Here is a 15789-nt window from a genome sequence, read left to right as displayed (position 1 = left end):
AGATGTGGCAAGCTCATAGAGACTTATCCAAAGTAACTTGCAGCTGTAATTGCCACAAAAGATGGCTCGACAAAGTACTTACTTTAGGGGGGTGAATAGTTATGCACGCTGAAGTTTTCTGTTATGTTGTCCTAAATGTTGTTTGATTCACAATATAAAAAAACACAACTTCCCAGTTGTAGGCATGTTCATGCACACCTTCAAACAATCCATTTTAATTCCAGGTTGTGAGGAAACAAAACATTAAAAATGCAAAGAGGGTGAATACTTTTGCAAGGCACTGTATATATTTTGTGTGTGTATATAATCTCCTCTTATGGCATATATCCACTACACGATTCGCTTCATGAGCGATATCGTGTAGTGTGTCCCCGGCAGTGGTGTGCTCAGTGTCCTTAACGACATTGAGCACCCACACTGAACGATATATCATTCAGTGACGTCACCCTCCCTCATCCCCGTACTTGCAGAACCTGACGATATCGGCAGGTTGCAAGTACAGGCGATGAGCGACATTGTCAACGACCAGCTGGAGCGCGCATCGCTGGTCTTTAACGGCACATCCACTGGCCGATATAATGAACGATTGAATGATAACAAAATTGTTCATTTTATCGGTTAGTGCAGTGGTTCCCAAACTGTGCGCTGTGGCACCCTGGGGTGCCTCGGGACACTTGCCAGGGTGCCTCAGGTTGGTGGTCCAGCATCAAAACAAATTCTTTATGGTTAATGTAATGTAAATATGTGCACAAACCTGTCCGCCACTATATAACCAAACCTAAGGATGACCGGTCAGCAGAATTTACATCACTACATTTTTTCTGAATAACAAACTTTTGGCTTAGGGGTGCCGTGAAAACAATTCTGATGCACCAGGGCGCCGAGATTCATATAAGTTTGCGAACCACTGGGCTAGTGAATACGCAGCTTTAGACAAAGTTATAGAACCCTATTTTGAGTTACAGTACAATCAGAGAGCGCCATTTCATAAGAATGTGGCTTGTACGGCATCTGGCGACCCTCCAGCAGTTACCAATTCAGAAGGTGTAAGAATCCGGTATAAAATTCTTTCTAACACATTCTCTTCTTCAGTTCTAGCGTTTTTTATAAACAAGCCTTTACTGCGGCATGTGAATAGCCATCTGTAACAGAGCTATACATACACATGTGATATATAGATTATTAGCTTGCGTTACTGGATTTTGTCTGCCAGGCAGTAAACGGTTAAGGTGCTCACATTGGTGGTGATTTCAAGAGAGCGAAATCTCTCTGTCTGCCAAATGCAAAACCGTCGGCTGTGAAGAACAGAATGACTTGTAAAGAAAATTGAATGTCACAGAAATAATTAAAGCGTTCTTTATGTGAGCGCATTAATCAATCCTGCGCATTCCTTAATAACTCTTCACTTGACATGCTGGCAGCGCTGATCAGCATAGAGGGCAGTAATGACCCATGATTACTTTTACGTTGCATTTAATAGTAAAAGTAATATGTTTGGAGGTCTGCTCTTCTCATGGCAGTGGGGACCACAAACCGTTTTTCGGACCAGCTCACATTGCGTTTTAATGTCAGGATTGTGCTTGGGGTGGGTGAAAAATCATTTAATCTGTGCCACATATTACCAGGCAGGTACGCAGGAAAATCTGAAATTACAATTAAATGTTTTACTCCTATATGAAGAATACATTGTTTTGCAGGGTTATCCGGACCTGTTCTTTCTTAAGGTGCGTTTTGAGCATAATTCCAGAGGAGGTTGGACAGATCAGCAGCAGAGCCTTATGGGGCCGATGGCAAGATGAGTGCAAGTGGGTTTTGTGGATGCATCGTGTTATTTTGTGTGCTGCACATGCTCCGTGGCTGTGTGAACGCATCAGATGCGGAGTCGTGCGCAATTCAGATGCATCACCACTTCCGAATGAAGGGTCGTAACTCAGTGGTTGTGGTGGCATTTGAATGTAAGCTAAGATTTTATGGTGATGGTGATGACTGCTATGAAATCGAGCCTACTAATAGGATCGGTCTGGCCAGAGAGATGTATACAGCTCTGCTTACTGGGTGAATTATAGGCATTAGTTCCGCGCATACAATGCAGTCGCAAGTACGGCCCAGCTCTGAAACTGCCACTGTGACTACCTAGATACCCTCCTTGCTTAGGGTTTGTATGATGTAACTGCAGCACTTATATCGTTTCATTTGTATCACTTTCAAAACAATAATATTTACTGTTTGTTTCAAACTGTTTTTTCCTTTGCTGTCGGCACGGCCTTTCCACCAGCGTCTTACTGGTAGTGAGAGGATATTCCTGACACCTTCTGAGCTACTACACTGCTAACCTTAATCGTAATAATATATAGACTAGACCAGTGGCTCCCAAACTTTTTCGAATCACGGCGGCCTAGTGTATCAGCATTTTTTCCACGGCACCCAAAAGTGGGCCAAAAGGTGGTTCTTGAGAAATTCGGCAAAAATGAAATGAAGTAAATTGTGCTTATGTCACCCTTAGGTTCAGTTATGCGCTCACCGGTTTTACCTATCACACGGACAAAAAAAATCATTTTATTTGGTACTGGACCACAAACCCGAGGCACCCTGCAAGTGACCTGAGGCACCCAGTTTGGGAACCACTGGACTAGACAAATAATATACTAAGTATTATTAATTGAATTTACTGATCCAACGTTCAATGTTTTTTGTTGAAAATTTAGGGTAGACAGCTGTGGTGGGAGGATCATCGGTGTTCGGTGTTCCAACCTATAAAATGCCAGTCGGGTGTACATTTCAGCCCTTACCCGCTGCTGTGTGTATAATGTTTACACACAGTGTCTATTTTGTGGGCAGAGTAAATTTTGATGAGCGCGCACCCAACTAATACCCTGGCGGCTAGTGACATCACTTGAGATCCCTTGTGAACAGTGAAAAACAAATGGACTTATTTCTCCATACTGGTCACTCTACCCTATTGGATACTGAATGGGGATGGAACAGATTTTGCGGTGGGTATAAATTTATGATGGACCCCATAGGTATTTTGGTTTTGGGCCCAGGCATTTTTAGTTTAGCCTCTGTCTTCCTTCCCTTTAAAAGTTGAAGCCTAAGGTTGGGTACACACTACACGATAAATTGGACGATTTGTTATTTTAGGCAATTCGGAACGACAAATTGTGCAGTGTGTATGCCCGATTGTGCCCTCCTGTGGGTTGCATGCAAATTCGTGTGATTGGCCGTACTTGCACAGCCAATCTCACGATCTTGTCTGTGTACTTTAATGAAGGACGAAACGAGTGATTGTTCTTTTGTTCGATAAATCGTCTAGTGTGAACCGGCAATTTTAATAGTCTGGGGGGATTGCCGGGGTTGTCTACTGTGTACCCGACCTAAGGTATATTTACAGCACCTATCTATTTGTTTGTAGCTTGAAGTTTTGATTGAAAGGTCCCTTTAACAATGTGTGCAAAAACAACATTTATGGTGAAAAGTTTGTACATTTCTGTCCATGAATAAATGGAATTATTGAATACATTAGTTTTACTGCCCACCTTATACAGTCTATTCTACTTTCAGTGTATTTGCCATCTTCTGTAATGATTTACCTTCAGTTTGCAGCCAGTTCTCAACAGCTCATAAAGATTTTATGTGAAAATTAACTCTTTTGAGCTAAGCCATATTTGCCCTATTAAAAATAGCTATTCTTTGAAAAAGTGCCTATAAATTGCATTGCAATGTGTGCTGTTCAGGCTCATAAGGTGTTAACCAACATGGAATTTACGGGTGATCTTTAGTTCAGGATTCTTAGTTGGAATTACTATTTATTAAAATAAACCTATGCATTTAAAGTCCTGACTGTGTGTTTAGTGCAAATTCACTTAAACTATTAAATGTATGTTTTCAAATCTAGTAGCCTAATCAACTTTGTTACAGTTTTACTCTAAAGGCTTAATACAGAACATTTTTACAGGAAAATAATAATATATTTCTGTGTAATATTTTCTTTCAAATATACTGTCAGAGACAGGAGTACACCTTTTTTGTGTGCATTATTACATATGCTTTCGTGCTCGGTGAGAGCTTCGTAATCATGAGTAAGGCCTGGTAAACCGCAAAACAGACCCTTTTACACATTAACAGTTACAGCACCACTTCTTCACATTAGAGATAACAACATGTAGATTAATACTGCGGCCCCTAAGCATGAGGTATAGTTGCGGTTCAGTATCATCATGTCCTATCCTCATAGTAGGGGGATGTACCTCCAAAACGATGCTTCCTTTAAATAACACTCCCCTACTCGTGAGTACATTGTCCTGTGACTAGTGCGTCTTCCTGACGATACGCAGTCGGGAAGCTGGCGGACCTAATCCCGTCAGCCGGCTTCCCAACTGCTTTATCCCAGCGAGGGTTTAATGACAGGCATCTAAATGTAGACGCCTGTCATTTTACCAACGCCAGGAGACCGGTGCCCGGCATCCCGATCAAAGAGATGCCGAGCGCGGACAGCTGCGAGGGGGGGGAGGGTTAGGTTTAGGGCTCCCGTGGGGGACTTAGGGATAGGCACCCCCCCCGGGAGGTTAGGGTTAAGCAAGGGGGAGGGAGGGGTTTAGGTGGCGGGGAAGGGGGGTTAGGTTTAGGCACTTAGAGGGGGGATTAGGGTTAGGCACTTAGAGGGGGGATTAGGGTTAGGGGGTTAGAAATAGGTTACTGAATACTTACCACCGACGATCAGGATTTCCTCCTCTGCCGGGATGCCGCTGTCGGTATTCCAACCGGCGGTAAATCATACCGATTCCTTCCTGACTGTTCCATTTTTTTGGTAGTATTTGGATTCTTATAACTACTAGCCCCATTTATTGCTCCATGGATGTTGCTACTTAACTTCGCCAAAACACTAATCCTAAGTACCTAGTACACTATAAGAACTAAGATGCAAATTTTAAGAAAAGGTAACAGAGCATGGAAGCTACTATACGTTTGGTATCCACTTGTAACATTAGGTGAGTACTGGTACCTGTTTCCCTGTTTCCTGAGTACCAGTACTCATGGTGATTAACACTGTTAAATGTTTAGCTGTTGTACATTCTAATCAGACAAGCTCTATTGCAATCGGCAGATTTCCCCTATTGGATGATACCCACAGACAGGAGACCTCCAGCAGGGTTGCCAGGTGGATGCACAATCTTAGTGTAGCTGTGCTGTACTTGGGAGTAACGGTACAACCAGCACCATTATGGGAGGTTTTAGTTACCTATTTGTACAGCCATGGCCAAAATTTTTGAGAATGACACAAGTATTGGTCTTCACAAAGTTTCCTGCTTCATTGTTTTTAGACCTCTTTGTCAGATGTTACTATGGTATACTGAAGTAAATTAAATTTCTACTTCAGGGTCCATAGGGTATCCACAGGATACCTTGGGGTATAGGTGTGACGTCAGTCGCAGGGCACCAAAGAGTTAAGCTTTCAGACTCCCAGGATGCACTAGGTCCCCCTCCTATACCCCGCCCCCGAGCCAAGGCACCTCAGTTTAGTTTGGTGCCCGGCCGGAGTCGGGTGCACCTGTTGGAGTGGGGGCTATAAGAGCCCCTGAAGCTTTTTCTTCATGCAGCTGTGGCTGCACATCTGGATGAACAGCATGGACAGTCAGTCCTGACGTCCATGCTGTCTTCCCTACACCCCGCCGGTACCAGAACGCCGGTACTGATCCGGGGATGCTGGTGGGCATCTGGGGTCACAGCTAGCGGTGACCCCAGATGTTCCGGACCATGACCGGATTCAAGGGGGACAGAGGTAAGCAGCGGGGTCCCGCGGTGGGTCCCCGCTGATCACATGGTCCTAAGTCCCCAGGCAGGGGGCTCCCTGGGGACTGGCTGCAGCGTGGAGCCAGGCGACCAACCTGCGCTTCCACTACCCCCTGGGACAGCGGACCGCAGCAGAGCGGTAGCGCTGCGGCGTCCCAGGGGTTAAATGCATGCCGGGGGAGCGCGCCTTCCCTGTCTCACAGCCAGCGCCTCCCCCGCTGCACACAGCCCTCTCTGCACTGTGCTGACTGGCCCTGTGTCAGCGCTCCTCCTCCAGGCCAGCCTTCTCTCTGCTCCTCGGCGGCCATCTTTTCAGAAGCATGGTGAACACTGCTGGAAGCCTGCATTGGAAGCATCGTGGTCTGGGTCCCCCCGCATACCTCTCCTCCGCTGTGGTCAGGTCTGTGTATGCAGCACTGTGTCCTACCAGGCCCTGTGTCTGTGTAGTTGAGTGATCAGCGCTGTTAGTGCAGGAATTGATTTTCTTTGCATTGTATGTGACTGTGCTAGCGCTGCTGCCTGTAACTTTTCTTCTCAAGACTGTCAGCTTTATTACTGTCCCTGTTCTTTCTGCTAAGCCCTTGCGGTGCAGTGCTGCAGGGTGGTCTCTCGCCTATTTAATATATAATTGGTGAGAGGGGTCACATACGTGGTGCCATCATGTCTGAAAGTGATTTTCCCCTCCGGCTACAGTGTACCACGTGTAAAGTACCGTTAGCGGAGGGGGAGGGTAGCGCAGAGGGCCTTTGCCGGCAGTGTTTGTCCATGGCGCGGCCTCTTACGGTTACAGCATCGGTACAGGAGCCGCCCTGGGCTTGTTTCGCTCAGGCGCTAACAGCTTTAGTGGGCCAGTTAGCTCCGCAGCCCGCGTTTACTCCGATGGGTTTGTCCCAGCAGTCTGTGGTGTCGTCACCCATGCAGGGGTTCCCACGACAATTGGTGGTACCCCACAGTCTCCCTATTTCCCCGCTCCCGGTTTCTCAGGAGCCAGCGTGGGTTAACTCCCTGTCTAGTTCTGTACAGCACTTGTCGGATGTGTTGCAAGGGGAGTCTGTGATGCGGCCTCATAAACGGCCGGTGGCGTCTCTGTCCGCTCCTTATGAGGATGACGAAGGGACGTCTGATGATGGGGAGATTCTGGATCCTTACGATCAGGAACCTCTCCATACTAAGGACGCTGATGCTAAGTCCAAAGTATATATTCCTGGACTTATTCGGGCGGTCCGCACAGCCTTGGTGATTGAGGACGAAGTTCCCCCAGCGGCTAAGTCTAAGTATGCCTTTTTCAAAGACGTGAAGGGCGATGCCACAGTCTTTCCTCTTTCGGGTCAGTTGGTGGACCATTTAGAGGAGGCGTGGAAACAGCCTGGCAAAAGATACCAGCCGCAGCGACGCCTGGCGGTGGCTTATCCGTTCGCGGATAATTATTTTGCTAAGTGGGAATCCCCTCCACAGGTGGATTCTCACGTGACCCGTTTTGTCCGTAGTGCCACGTTGCCGATGCCATCCATGTCCTCCCTTAATGATGCTACGGACTGCAAGGTGGAAATCTGCCTGAAGTCCGCTTATTCCCTTGCAGGGGGGGCAGCACGGCCGGCTATGGCCATTTGCTGGGTTGCCAGAGCGATGGAGCGCTGGGCGGATTCATTAGAGGCTTCTTTTGATTCCGACTGTCCGGACGAACAGGCGGAGTTGATTGGCAATCTCCGTGATTCGGCCACCTACATCAACGAGGCGGCTCTAGACATTAGTACTCTGGTGTCTAGAATTTCTTCAGCAGCGGTAGCTGCTCGTCGCACCTTGTGGCTGCGATCCTGGAAGGCGGACGCAGATTCCAAGAAGGGTCTGGAAGCGTTGCCGTTTACCGGAGAAGTTCTCTTCGGTCCGGATCTGGATAAGATTGTGGCCACGCTGGCGGCAGCCAAATCGGCTTGTCTCCCGTCGGCCGCTGCTCCTTCTGGTTCTGGACCATCGTCCTTTCGGTCATCTAGGGCCCAGGGCAGGCCCAAACCACAGTCGTTTCCTCGTCAGGCTGGCCCTAGGAAATCGGTCAAGCCCCGGAAGCAGGCATGGAGTACCAGACGTCCGGCCCCCAAGCCAGATGACAAGCCTGCGGCCTGACGGTCCGGGCCTCCCTTTGGGGGATCCCAGGGTGGGAGGCCGCCTGCTGCAGTTCGCCCAGTGTTGGTCGGTCACTACGACAGACACTTGGGTTCTGGAGGTGGTCTCCCACGGGTACGCCCTCTCCTTCCGGCACAGACCCCCGACTCGATTCTTCACCACGGGTCTACCATCAGACCGGAACAAGGCTACGGAGCTGCGGAAGGTATTGCACACTATGCTCCAGGCTGGAGTTATAGTGCCTGTTCCATTCTCCCAGAGGGGCCAGGGTTTCTATTCAAATCTTTTTTTGGTACAGAAACCCAATGGGTCGTATCGTCCGATTCTCAACCTCAAAGCACTCAACAAGTCTTTGCGGGTACCGAAGTTTCGGATGGAGACCCTACGGTCCATCATTCTGGCACTGGAACCTGGGGACTACATGGTGTCATTGGACATACAGGACGCTTACCTGCATGTCCCTATTCTTTTGCGCCATCAACAGTTCCTCAGGTTTGCAATCCGCAGCGACCACTTCCAGTTTCGGGTGTTACCTTTTGGCCTGGCGACAGCACCACGTGTTTTCACCAAGGTGATGGCGGTCATGGCGGCTTCTCTGCGGCTGCAGGGAGTCCGCATGTTGCCGTACTTGGACGACCTGTTTTTGGTGGCGGGATCTCCAGAGCTCCTGTTACGCCACTTGGACCTGACCATTGCCCTGCTGCAACGGCACGGCTGGCTCTTCAACTGGCAGAAGTCCACTCTAATCCCGTCTCGGAGGATTCTGCATCTTGGAGCCTTATTGGACTCGGGACAGCAAAAGATCTTCGTGACGGAGGAAAAGATCTCTGCTTTACAGTCAAGGGTGCGCAGTTGTCTGCACAGCCGCCGGGTGTCTCTACACTCGGCGATGAGGTTACTGGGCTCCATGGTGTCGGTGTTCGACATGGTGGAATATGCCCAGTTTCACTCCAGACCTCTGCAGCACCTGATCCTGTCAAAGTGGAACGGGCTGCCTCAGTCTCTGAAGTCCCAGACGATTGTGTTCACCCCGGAGGTTCGCCTGTCCCTTGCTTGGTGGTTACAGACGACCAACTTCAGCGAGGGACGTCCGTTCTGGGTTCCAAATTGGGTCCTGTTGACAACGGACGCCAGTCTTCGGGGCTGGGGAGCAGTTTCGGGTCCACATCTGTTCCAGGGCAGGTGGACGCTGACTGAAGCGGAGCTTCCAATCAATATCTTGGAACTCCGTGCGGTCTTCAATGCTCTCCAGCAGGCACATCGGTTTCTCCAGGGTCACCCGGTACAGGTCCAGTCGGACAACGCTACCACCGTGGCCTACATAAACAGGCAAGGAGGAACCCGAAGCTGGGCGGCTCTCGTAGAGGTGTCTCGGATCCTGGTTTGGGCGGAGCACAATCTTCCGGCCATATCAGCGGTCTTCATCCCGGGAGTGCTCAATTGGGAGGCGGACTTTCTAAGTCGCCAGGACGTTCATCCGGGGGAATGGTCCCTGCACCCGGACGTTTTTCAACTACTGGTGGACAGATGGGGTCTTTCAGAGATCGACCTCATGGCGTCCCGGCACAACAACAAGTTGCCGGTGTACGGGTCTTGCACAAGAGACGAAGGGGCGTCTCTGGTGGATGCTCTGTCCGTCCGGTGGACGTTCCGGTTCGCATACCTGTTCCCTCCGGTCTCCCTTCTTCCACGGGTAATCCGGAAATTCAAACAGAAAGGAGGGACGCTCCTGTTGATAGCTCCCGCGTGGCCCAGACGGCACTGGTTCTCAGACCTTCAGGGTCTGTCCGTGGACAGTCCTCTGCGGTTGCCGCTACGACCGGACCTCCTGTCTCAGGGTCCTTGTCGTCACCCGGACCTGAGTCGGCTGTCTTTGACGGCGTGGCTGTTGAGACGGCCATGCTGAGGTCCCGGGGGTTTTCCAGCTCTGTGGTGTGTACCATGTTGCGAGCTCGGAAACCATCTTCCGCGAGGATATACCATCGCGTGTGGCATACGTTCTTCCAGTGGTGTCGACCGAGAGGTTATGCACCGCGGGAGTTTCGTCTGTCTCGGATTCTCGCCTTCCTGCAAGCGAGACTAGATCATGGGCTTCGCCTTGCTTCTTTGAAGGTACAGGTGTCGGCCCTGTCTGTCTGGTTTCACCGTAGGATTGCTACAATCCCGGATGTGCGCACCTTTATGCAAGGTGTTGTCCGCATTCAGCCGCCCTTTGTTCCACCTGTGGCGCCTTGGGATTTGGCTGTGGTCCTGAGGGCTCTCCAAGGACCGCCGTTTGAACCACTGGGATCAGTGGATCTTAATGGCTAACAGCTAAGACTGTTTTCCTTCTGGCTATTGCTTCGGCCAGACGTGTTTCTGAGTTAGGGGCTCTTTCTTGTAGACCCCCTTTCTTGGTTTTTCATGGGAACAGGGCAGTACTCCGCACTCGGCCCGAGTTTCTTCCCAAAGTTGTTTCCCAGTTTCATGTTAACGAGGAAATCGTTGTTCCGGCCTTTAACTCACTGGGTCTTTCCGTGGGTGAGGCCTCTTTGGATGTTGTGCGGGCCTTAAGGACTTATGTTGACCGCACTTCTTCGTTTAGGAAGGTGGACGCTTTGTTTGTCCTCTATGGCTTCCGTAAAAAGGGTTGGCCTGCTTCAAAGCAAACTTTGGCAGCCTGGATCCGTATGGCTATTTCTGAAGCTTATCTTCATGAAGGCCTACCGGTTCCTCCTTCTCTGAAGGCTCATTCCACTAGGTCTGTGGGTCCTTCGTGGGCAGCTCGACGTGGTGCCTCTGCAGTCCAGATCTGCAAGGCTGCTACGTGGTCCTCGGTCCATACCTTCGTGAGGTATTACAGGTTTGACATCTTCGCCTCTCAGGATGCTTCCTTCGGGCGGCGGATTCTCCTTTCTGCACAGGAGCGTCCCCACCCTTAAAGGATACTGCTTTGGGACATCCCCAAGGTATCCTGTGGATACCCTATGGACCCTGAAGTAGAAAATATGAGATATGGTAAGAACTTACCCTTGTTATCTCTATTTCTACGAAGTCCATAGGGTTCCACAGGACTCCCGCCCTGTCGCACCTGTGCTGCAGATGGGCTTTGCTCTGGTCACCGGTTTTCCGTCTCCCTCTGGTGAGAATGTGATTCTTGTGTGTGTCCAGATCTTTGTTCTCTCTCTTCCTTCTCCTCCTCCGGCCTATGGCTTGGTAACTAACTGAGGTGCCTTGGCTCGGGGGCGGGGTATAGGAGGGGGACCTAGTGCATCCTGGGAGGCTGAAAGCTTAACTCTTTGGTGCCCTGCGACTGACGTCACACCTATACCCCAAGGTATCCTGTGGAACCCTATGGACTTCGTAGAAATAGAGATAACAAGGGTAAGTTCTTACCATATCTCATATTTTTCATGTGTCAAAGGCTTTTATTGACAATTACATTAAGTTTATGCAAAGAGTCAATATTAGCCGTGTTGACCCTTCTTTTTCAAGACCTCTGCAATTCGCCCTGGCATGCTGTCAATCAACTACTGGGCCACATACTGACTGATGGCCGCCCATTCTTGCCTAATCAATGCTTGGAGTTTGTCAGAATTCGTGGGTTTTTGTTTGTCCATCCGCCTCTTGAGGAATGACCACAAGTTCTCAATGGGATTAAGTTCTGGGGAGTTTCCTGGCCATGGACCCAAAATTTTGACTTATGGCAAGCTGCTCCATCATGCTGGAAAAGGCATTGTTCGTCACCTAACTGTTCTTGGATGGTTGGGAGAAGTTGCTCTTGGAGGATGTTTTGGTACCATTCCTTATTCATGGCTGTGTGCTTAGGCAAAATTGTGAGTGAGCCCACTCCCTTGACTGAGAAGTAACCCCACACATTAATGGTCTCAGGATGCTTTACTGTTGGCATGACACAGGACTGATGATAGCGCTCACTTTTCCTTCTCCGGACAAATGTTTCTCCAGATGCCCCAAACAATCTAAAAGGGGATTCATTAGATAAAATAACTTTACCCCAGTCCTCAGCAGACCAATCCCTGTACCTTTTGCAGAATATCAGTCTGTCCCTGATTTTTTTCCTGGAGAGAAGTGGCTTCTTTGCTGCCCTTCTTGACACCAGGCCATCCTCCAAAAGTCTTCGCCTCACTGTGCTTGAAGATGCACTCACATCTGCCTTCTGCCATTCCTTAGCAAGCTTTCCACTGACGGTGCCCCGATCCTGCAGCTGAATCAACTTTAGGAGACGGTCCTGGCACTTGCTGGACGTTCTTGGGCGCCCTGAAGCCTTCTTCGTAACTATTGAACCTCTCTCCTTGAAGTTCTTGATGATCCGATAAATGGTTGATTTAGGTGCAATCTTACTAGCAGCAATATTCTTGCCTGTGAAGCCCTTTTTGTGCAAAGCAATGATGACAGGTTCCATGGTTAACAGAAGAACAATGATTTCAAGCTCTACCCTCCTTTTAAAGCTTCCAGTCTGTTATTTCAACTCAGTCAGTATAACAGAGTGATCTACAGCCTTGTTCTTGTCAACACACTCACCTGTGTTAACGAGAGAATCACTAACATGATGTCAGCTGGTCCTTTTCTGGCAGGGCTGAAATGCAGTGGAAATGTTTTTAGGATTAAGGGCCAGATTCAGAGCCGCTCGCTAGATGCGATCGCTCGCACAATGTGTATGCAAATTGAGTAGGCAGTGCTTTCGCACAGCAATGCATTAGCACGCCCAGTATTTCTTAGAGAGCGATCACATAGTGTATGCAGACACCCACCAGCCTGTTTTAAGACGCCCACTTGTGCACGTCATGTCCAGGAAGTATATACAACCATCGGTACATCGGATGCTATCGCAGCGCTTGAGGTTGACCATACCCTGCCGCAAGCACTGTGAGCACTTCAGTGTAAAAACAAGCCAGGTGACGTGTACTATGATGCTGTCTTATAATTATGCGCACCTCTATAACGGTGTTGAGATGCTCAGGCACGCCTGCGTTTGCACCTCCACTCCCCCGTTTTTAATGGCCAGCCGCTGTTACCACCTATAAACTGCTTCCCCTGTCACTCACTCTGCTGGGCTGTCTATACGCAGCGAGCGAGTGCATTGTGAACTTTCACTAAGGTATGCGCATTACCACAATGCCTACACAGTGCATGCCATCGATAGCAACGAGAGTATGCATCGTAGCGAGCGGGTCTGAATGAGCTCCTAAGTTCATTGTCATGGCAAAGAGGGACTTTGCAATCAATTGCAATTCATCTGATCACTCATCATGACATTCTGGAGTATATGCAAATTGCCATCACAAAAACTGAAGCAGCAGACATTATGAAAACCAATACTTGTGTCATTCTCAAAACTTTGGCCATGGCTGTACATGCTGCATTCACTGATCTAGCACCAACTATATGTTCGATTTCGTCAGAATGTAATATTGGTGACCGTCTTCTGAGGTTATTATTGGGGGGGGGGATATCGATCTTGTCGTATTTTCATGTTCCATCTGTGTACTGCCATTCTGAACTGTATGCTGTCTAACCAATTATTATTTTCCAATGCTGCAAAGTTCCACTCCAGAACCGTCAGCCCACTGCACGGATGTTAGTACTTTGCTGTGAACTTTTGAGAACTTCTTCCATTCGGTTCTAAAGAGAAAGTTTCCCCTTTACCTCTAGAATGAAGTCACCCTGCTGAGAAATGAAGTGGCACAGCTGAAACAGCTTCTTCTGGCTCATAAAGATTGCCCTGTAACCGCCATGCAGAAGAAATCTGGCTATCATAGTGAGTAATGTTCCATTACCCATGGCCTTGGGCTCCATCAGTGAAATACTGCCAAAATGAACCGCGCTTCTATTAATATAGGGAGGTGCACATACGCTTCCAGTGTTTAACATTAAATATTGAAAATAGGGGAAGGTTATTGCCTAGTACATTTAGATGTTGTTTAAACAGAATTAATTTCCAGACTCCTCCATGAAATATTTCGTTGCCGCACATGATTAACTTCAGCATAAGTCTCTCTGGCACTTACTGCTTAAAAACATTTCACCCCCCCTCCCCTTACCAAGCGATGTTTAATTAGTACTGTATGCTAAAACTCCCTAAAGCTATTGTTTCCCAATTATAGCACATATAGTATGATTAACATATGCAGAGGACTCTGGAAAAACCTCTCCAGGGTGTCTGAAATAAATATGTATTGTAAAAAATATATATGTACATTTTGACAGATTTTATTATAATGGGATTTATTCTGGCCAATCCTGGCACTGATATTGCCAATTAAATGCCTAATATTTCTGCTTAGCTGTGTGTGGAGTCTAAGGGGTATATTTACTAAAGCGTAGGTTTTTAGAAGTGGAGATGTTGCCCATAGTAACCAATCAGATTCTACTTAATATTTATCTAGCACCTTCTAGAAGATAATAGCTAGAATCTGATTGGTTGCTATGGGCAACATCTCCACTTCTAAAAACCCGCACTTTAGTAAATATACCCATAAATGTTTGTCAGATGGAAGCAGCCTGTGGAACAACAAGTCCCATCATGCCAGCTACTGTTGTACATGCTGTAAATTTATAGATCAATAGTGCTTATAGGACATAGTGGGACTTCTAGTTCCACAACAGCTAAAGAGCTGCGGATTGCCCGTGGCTGACCCATTAAATTGAATCCATTATTTATTAAATATATGTGGATAATTTGTGTAGCTTTAAATACTATTGTATTTATTTAAAATTTATATTTTTCTACTCTAATTATAAGAATTATATTTTGTGCACCTACTATACACTACAAGAAATACATTGGAATTAAATGTAATTGAGGGTGATAATACCTATTTTATTATTACTGTTATCCTGGCAAACATACTGGCGTCACAATGTGATGATTATTGTAAACCTTGACTGTATTACTTAAATATCTACTGGGATTTAGTATCTCTGTCACTAATTTATTACAAGTGTGGATTGATAGATAAACAGTCAATAGATAGACAGTAGACAGGCAATAGGTCGACAGGGACAAAAGATTGAAGGTTAAAAAGTCTACAGATAAGTTATCAACATGGACTTAGTTTGTCGGGGTCAAAAGGTCGACATGCAAATGGTCGACACAGAAAAGGTCGACATATTTATATTTTTTTGTTGTTTATATTCCCCTTCCGCAGCCTAACCCTAGCCCTAAAAATCATGAAAAACCATGTGTCTACATTTTTCTGTGTCAACCATTTGCATGTTAACCTTTTAACCCTGACAACCTATTCACTGTATACCTTCTGGTGTCTATCTATTGACCGTCTATCCAATTACTGTCTATCTACCATCCGGATACCTCTGTTACAGATGATGACCGTGGCATGGATAATGTTGACACTGTCGAAAATTGGCATTTATCCCTGAATACTTGAATAATTGCCTCAGGGAAACTCAGCTCCTAGTGGGGCAGAATGCTTACATGGTCAGAGCTGGGGCAAGGTTTAGTTACAATAACTGCGTTTAATGTCTTAATATGTTAGTAATTGCAGTTTTACATCATCACTAAAACAATGAGAAATGTTATGGAGATTTCCCAGCTACTCTCTCTAGGGACCACATGCACATAAATCACTCCTAAAGGAGAGAGGCTTCAGGATAGTGCTATGTACAGAATTACCCACAAGTATTTTCTCCTTTTTGCATTGGTTTATTAAAGCTGAATAGAGCCATATAAATTAGCACTGACCAAGCTAACCGTGTTAGGCTATTTATCAGTTATTGTTTGTGTATAGCACCACCACATTAAGCAGCCCTGTACAGAGAGCACTTAGTTGCTCACATTAGTGCCTGTCCCATTGCAGCTTACATTCTATACTGCACAAGTACGTACACTACGGTCCGCTGTTGTCAGCTATGTGGGTG

General features: G+C 47.4%; 1 protein-coding gene across 5 annotated transcripts in view; it reads left to right on the top strand.

Moving 5' to 3' along the window:
- Nucleotides 1-15789, top strand: part of ATF2 (activating transcription factor 2) — a 118364-nt gene that overhangs the window by 81929 nt on the left and 20646 nt on the right. For all 5 annotated transcript variants that reach the window (XM_088473587.1, XM_088473358.1, XM_088473347.1 and 2 more), the window contains one exon: nt 13564-13669. In XM_088473587.1, the coding sequence (XP_088329713.1) occupies nt 13564-13669 (106 nt within the window). The remainder of the gene's footprint in view (nt 1-13563; nt 13670-15789) is intronic.

The sequence above is a fragment of the Taudactylus pleione genome, unplaced genomic scaffold (assembly GCF_031769625.1).
Source record: "Taudactylus pleione unplaced genomic scaffold, aTauple2 ptg000004l, whole genome shotgun sequence".
Lineage (NCBI taxonomy): Eukaryota > Metazoa > Chordata > Amphibia > Anura > Myobatrachidae > Taudactylus > Taudactylus pleione.
Note: the sequence above shows the minus strand (reverse complement) of the source record. Positions and strands in the feature narration are given on the sequence as shown.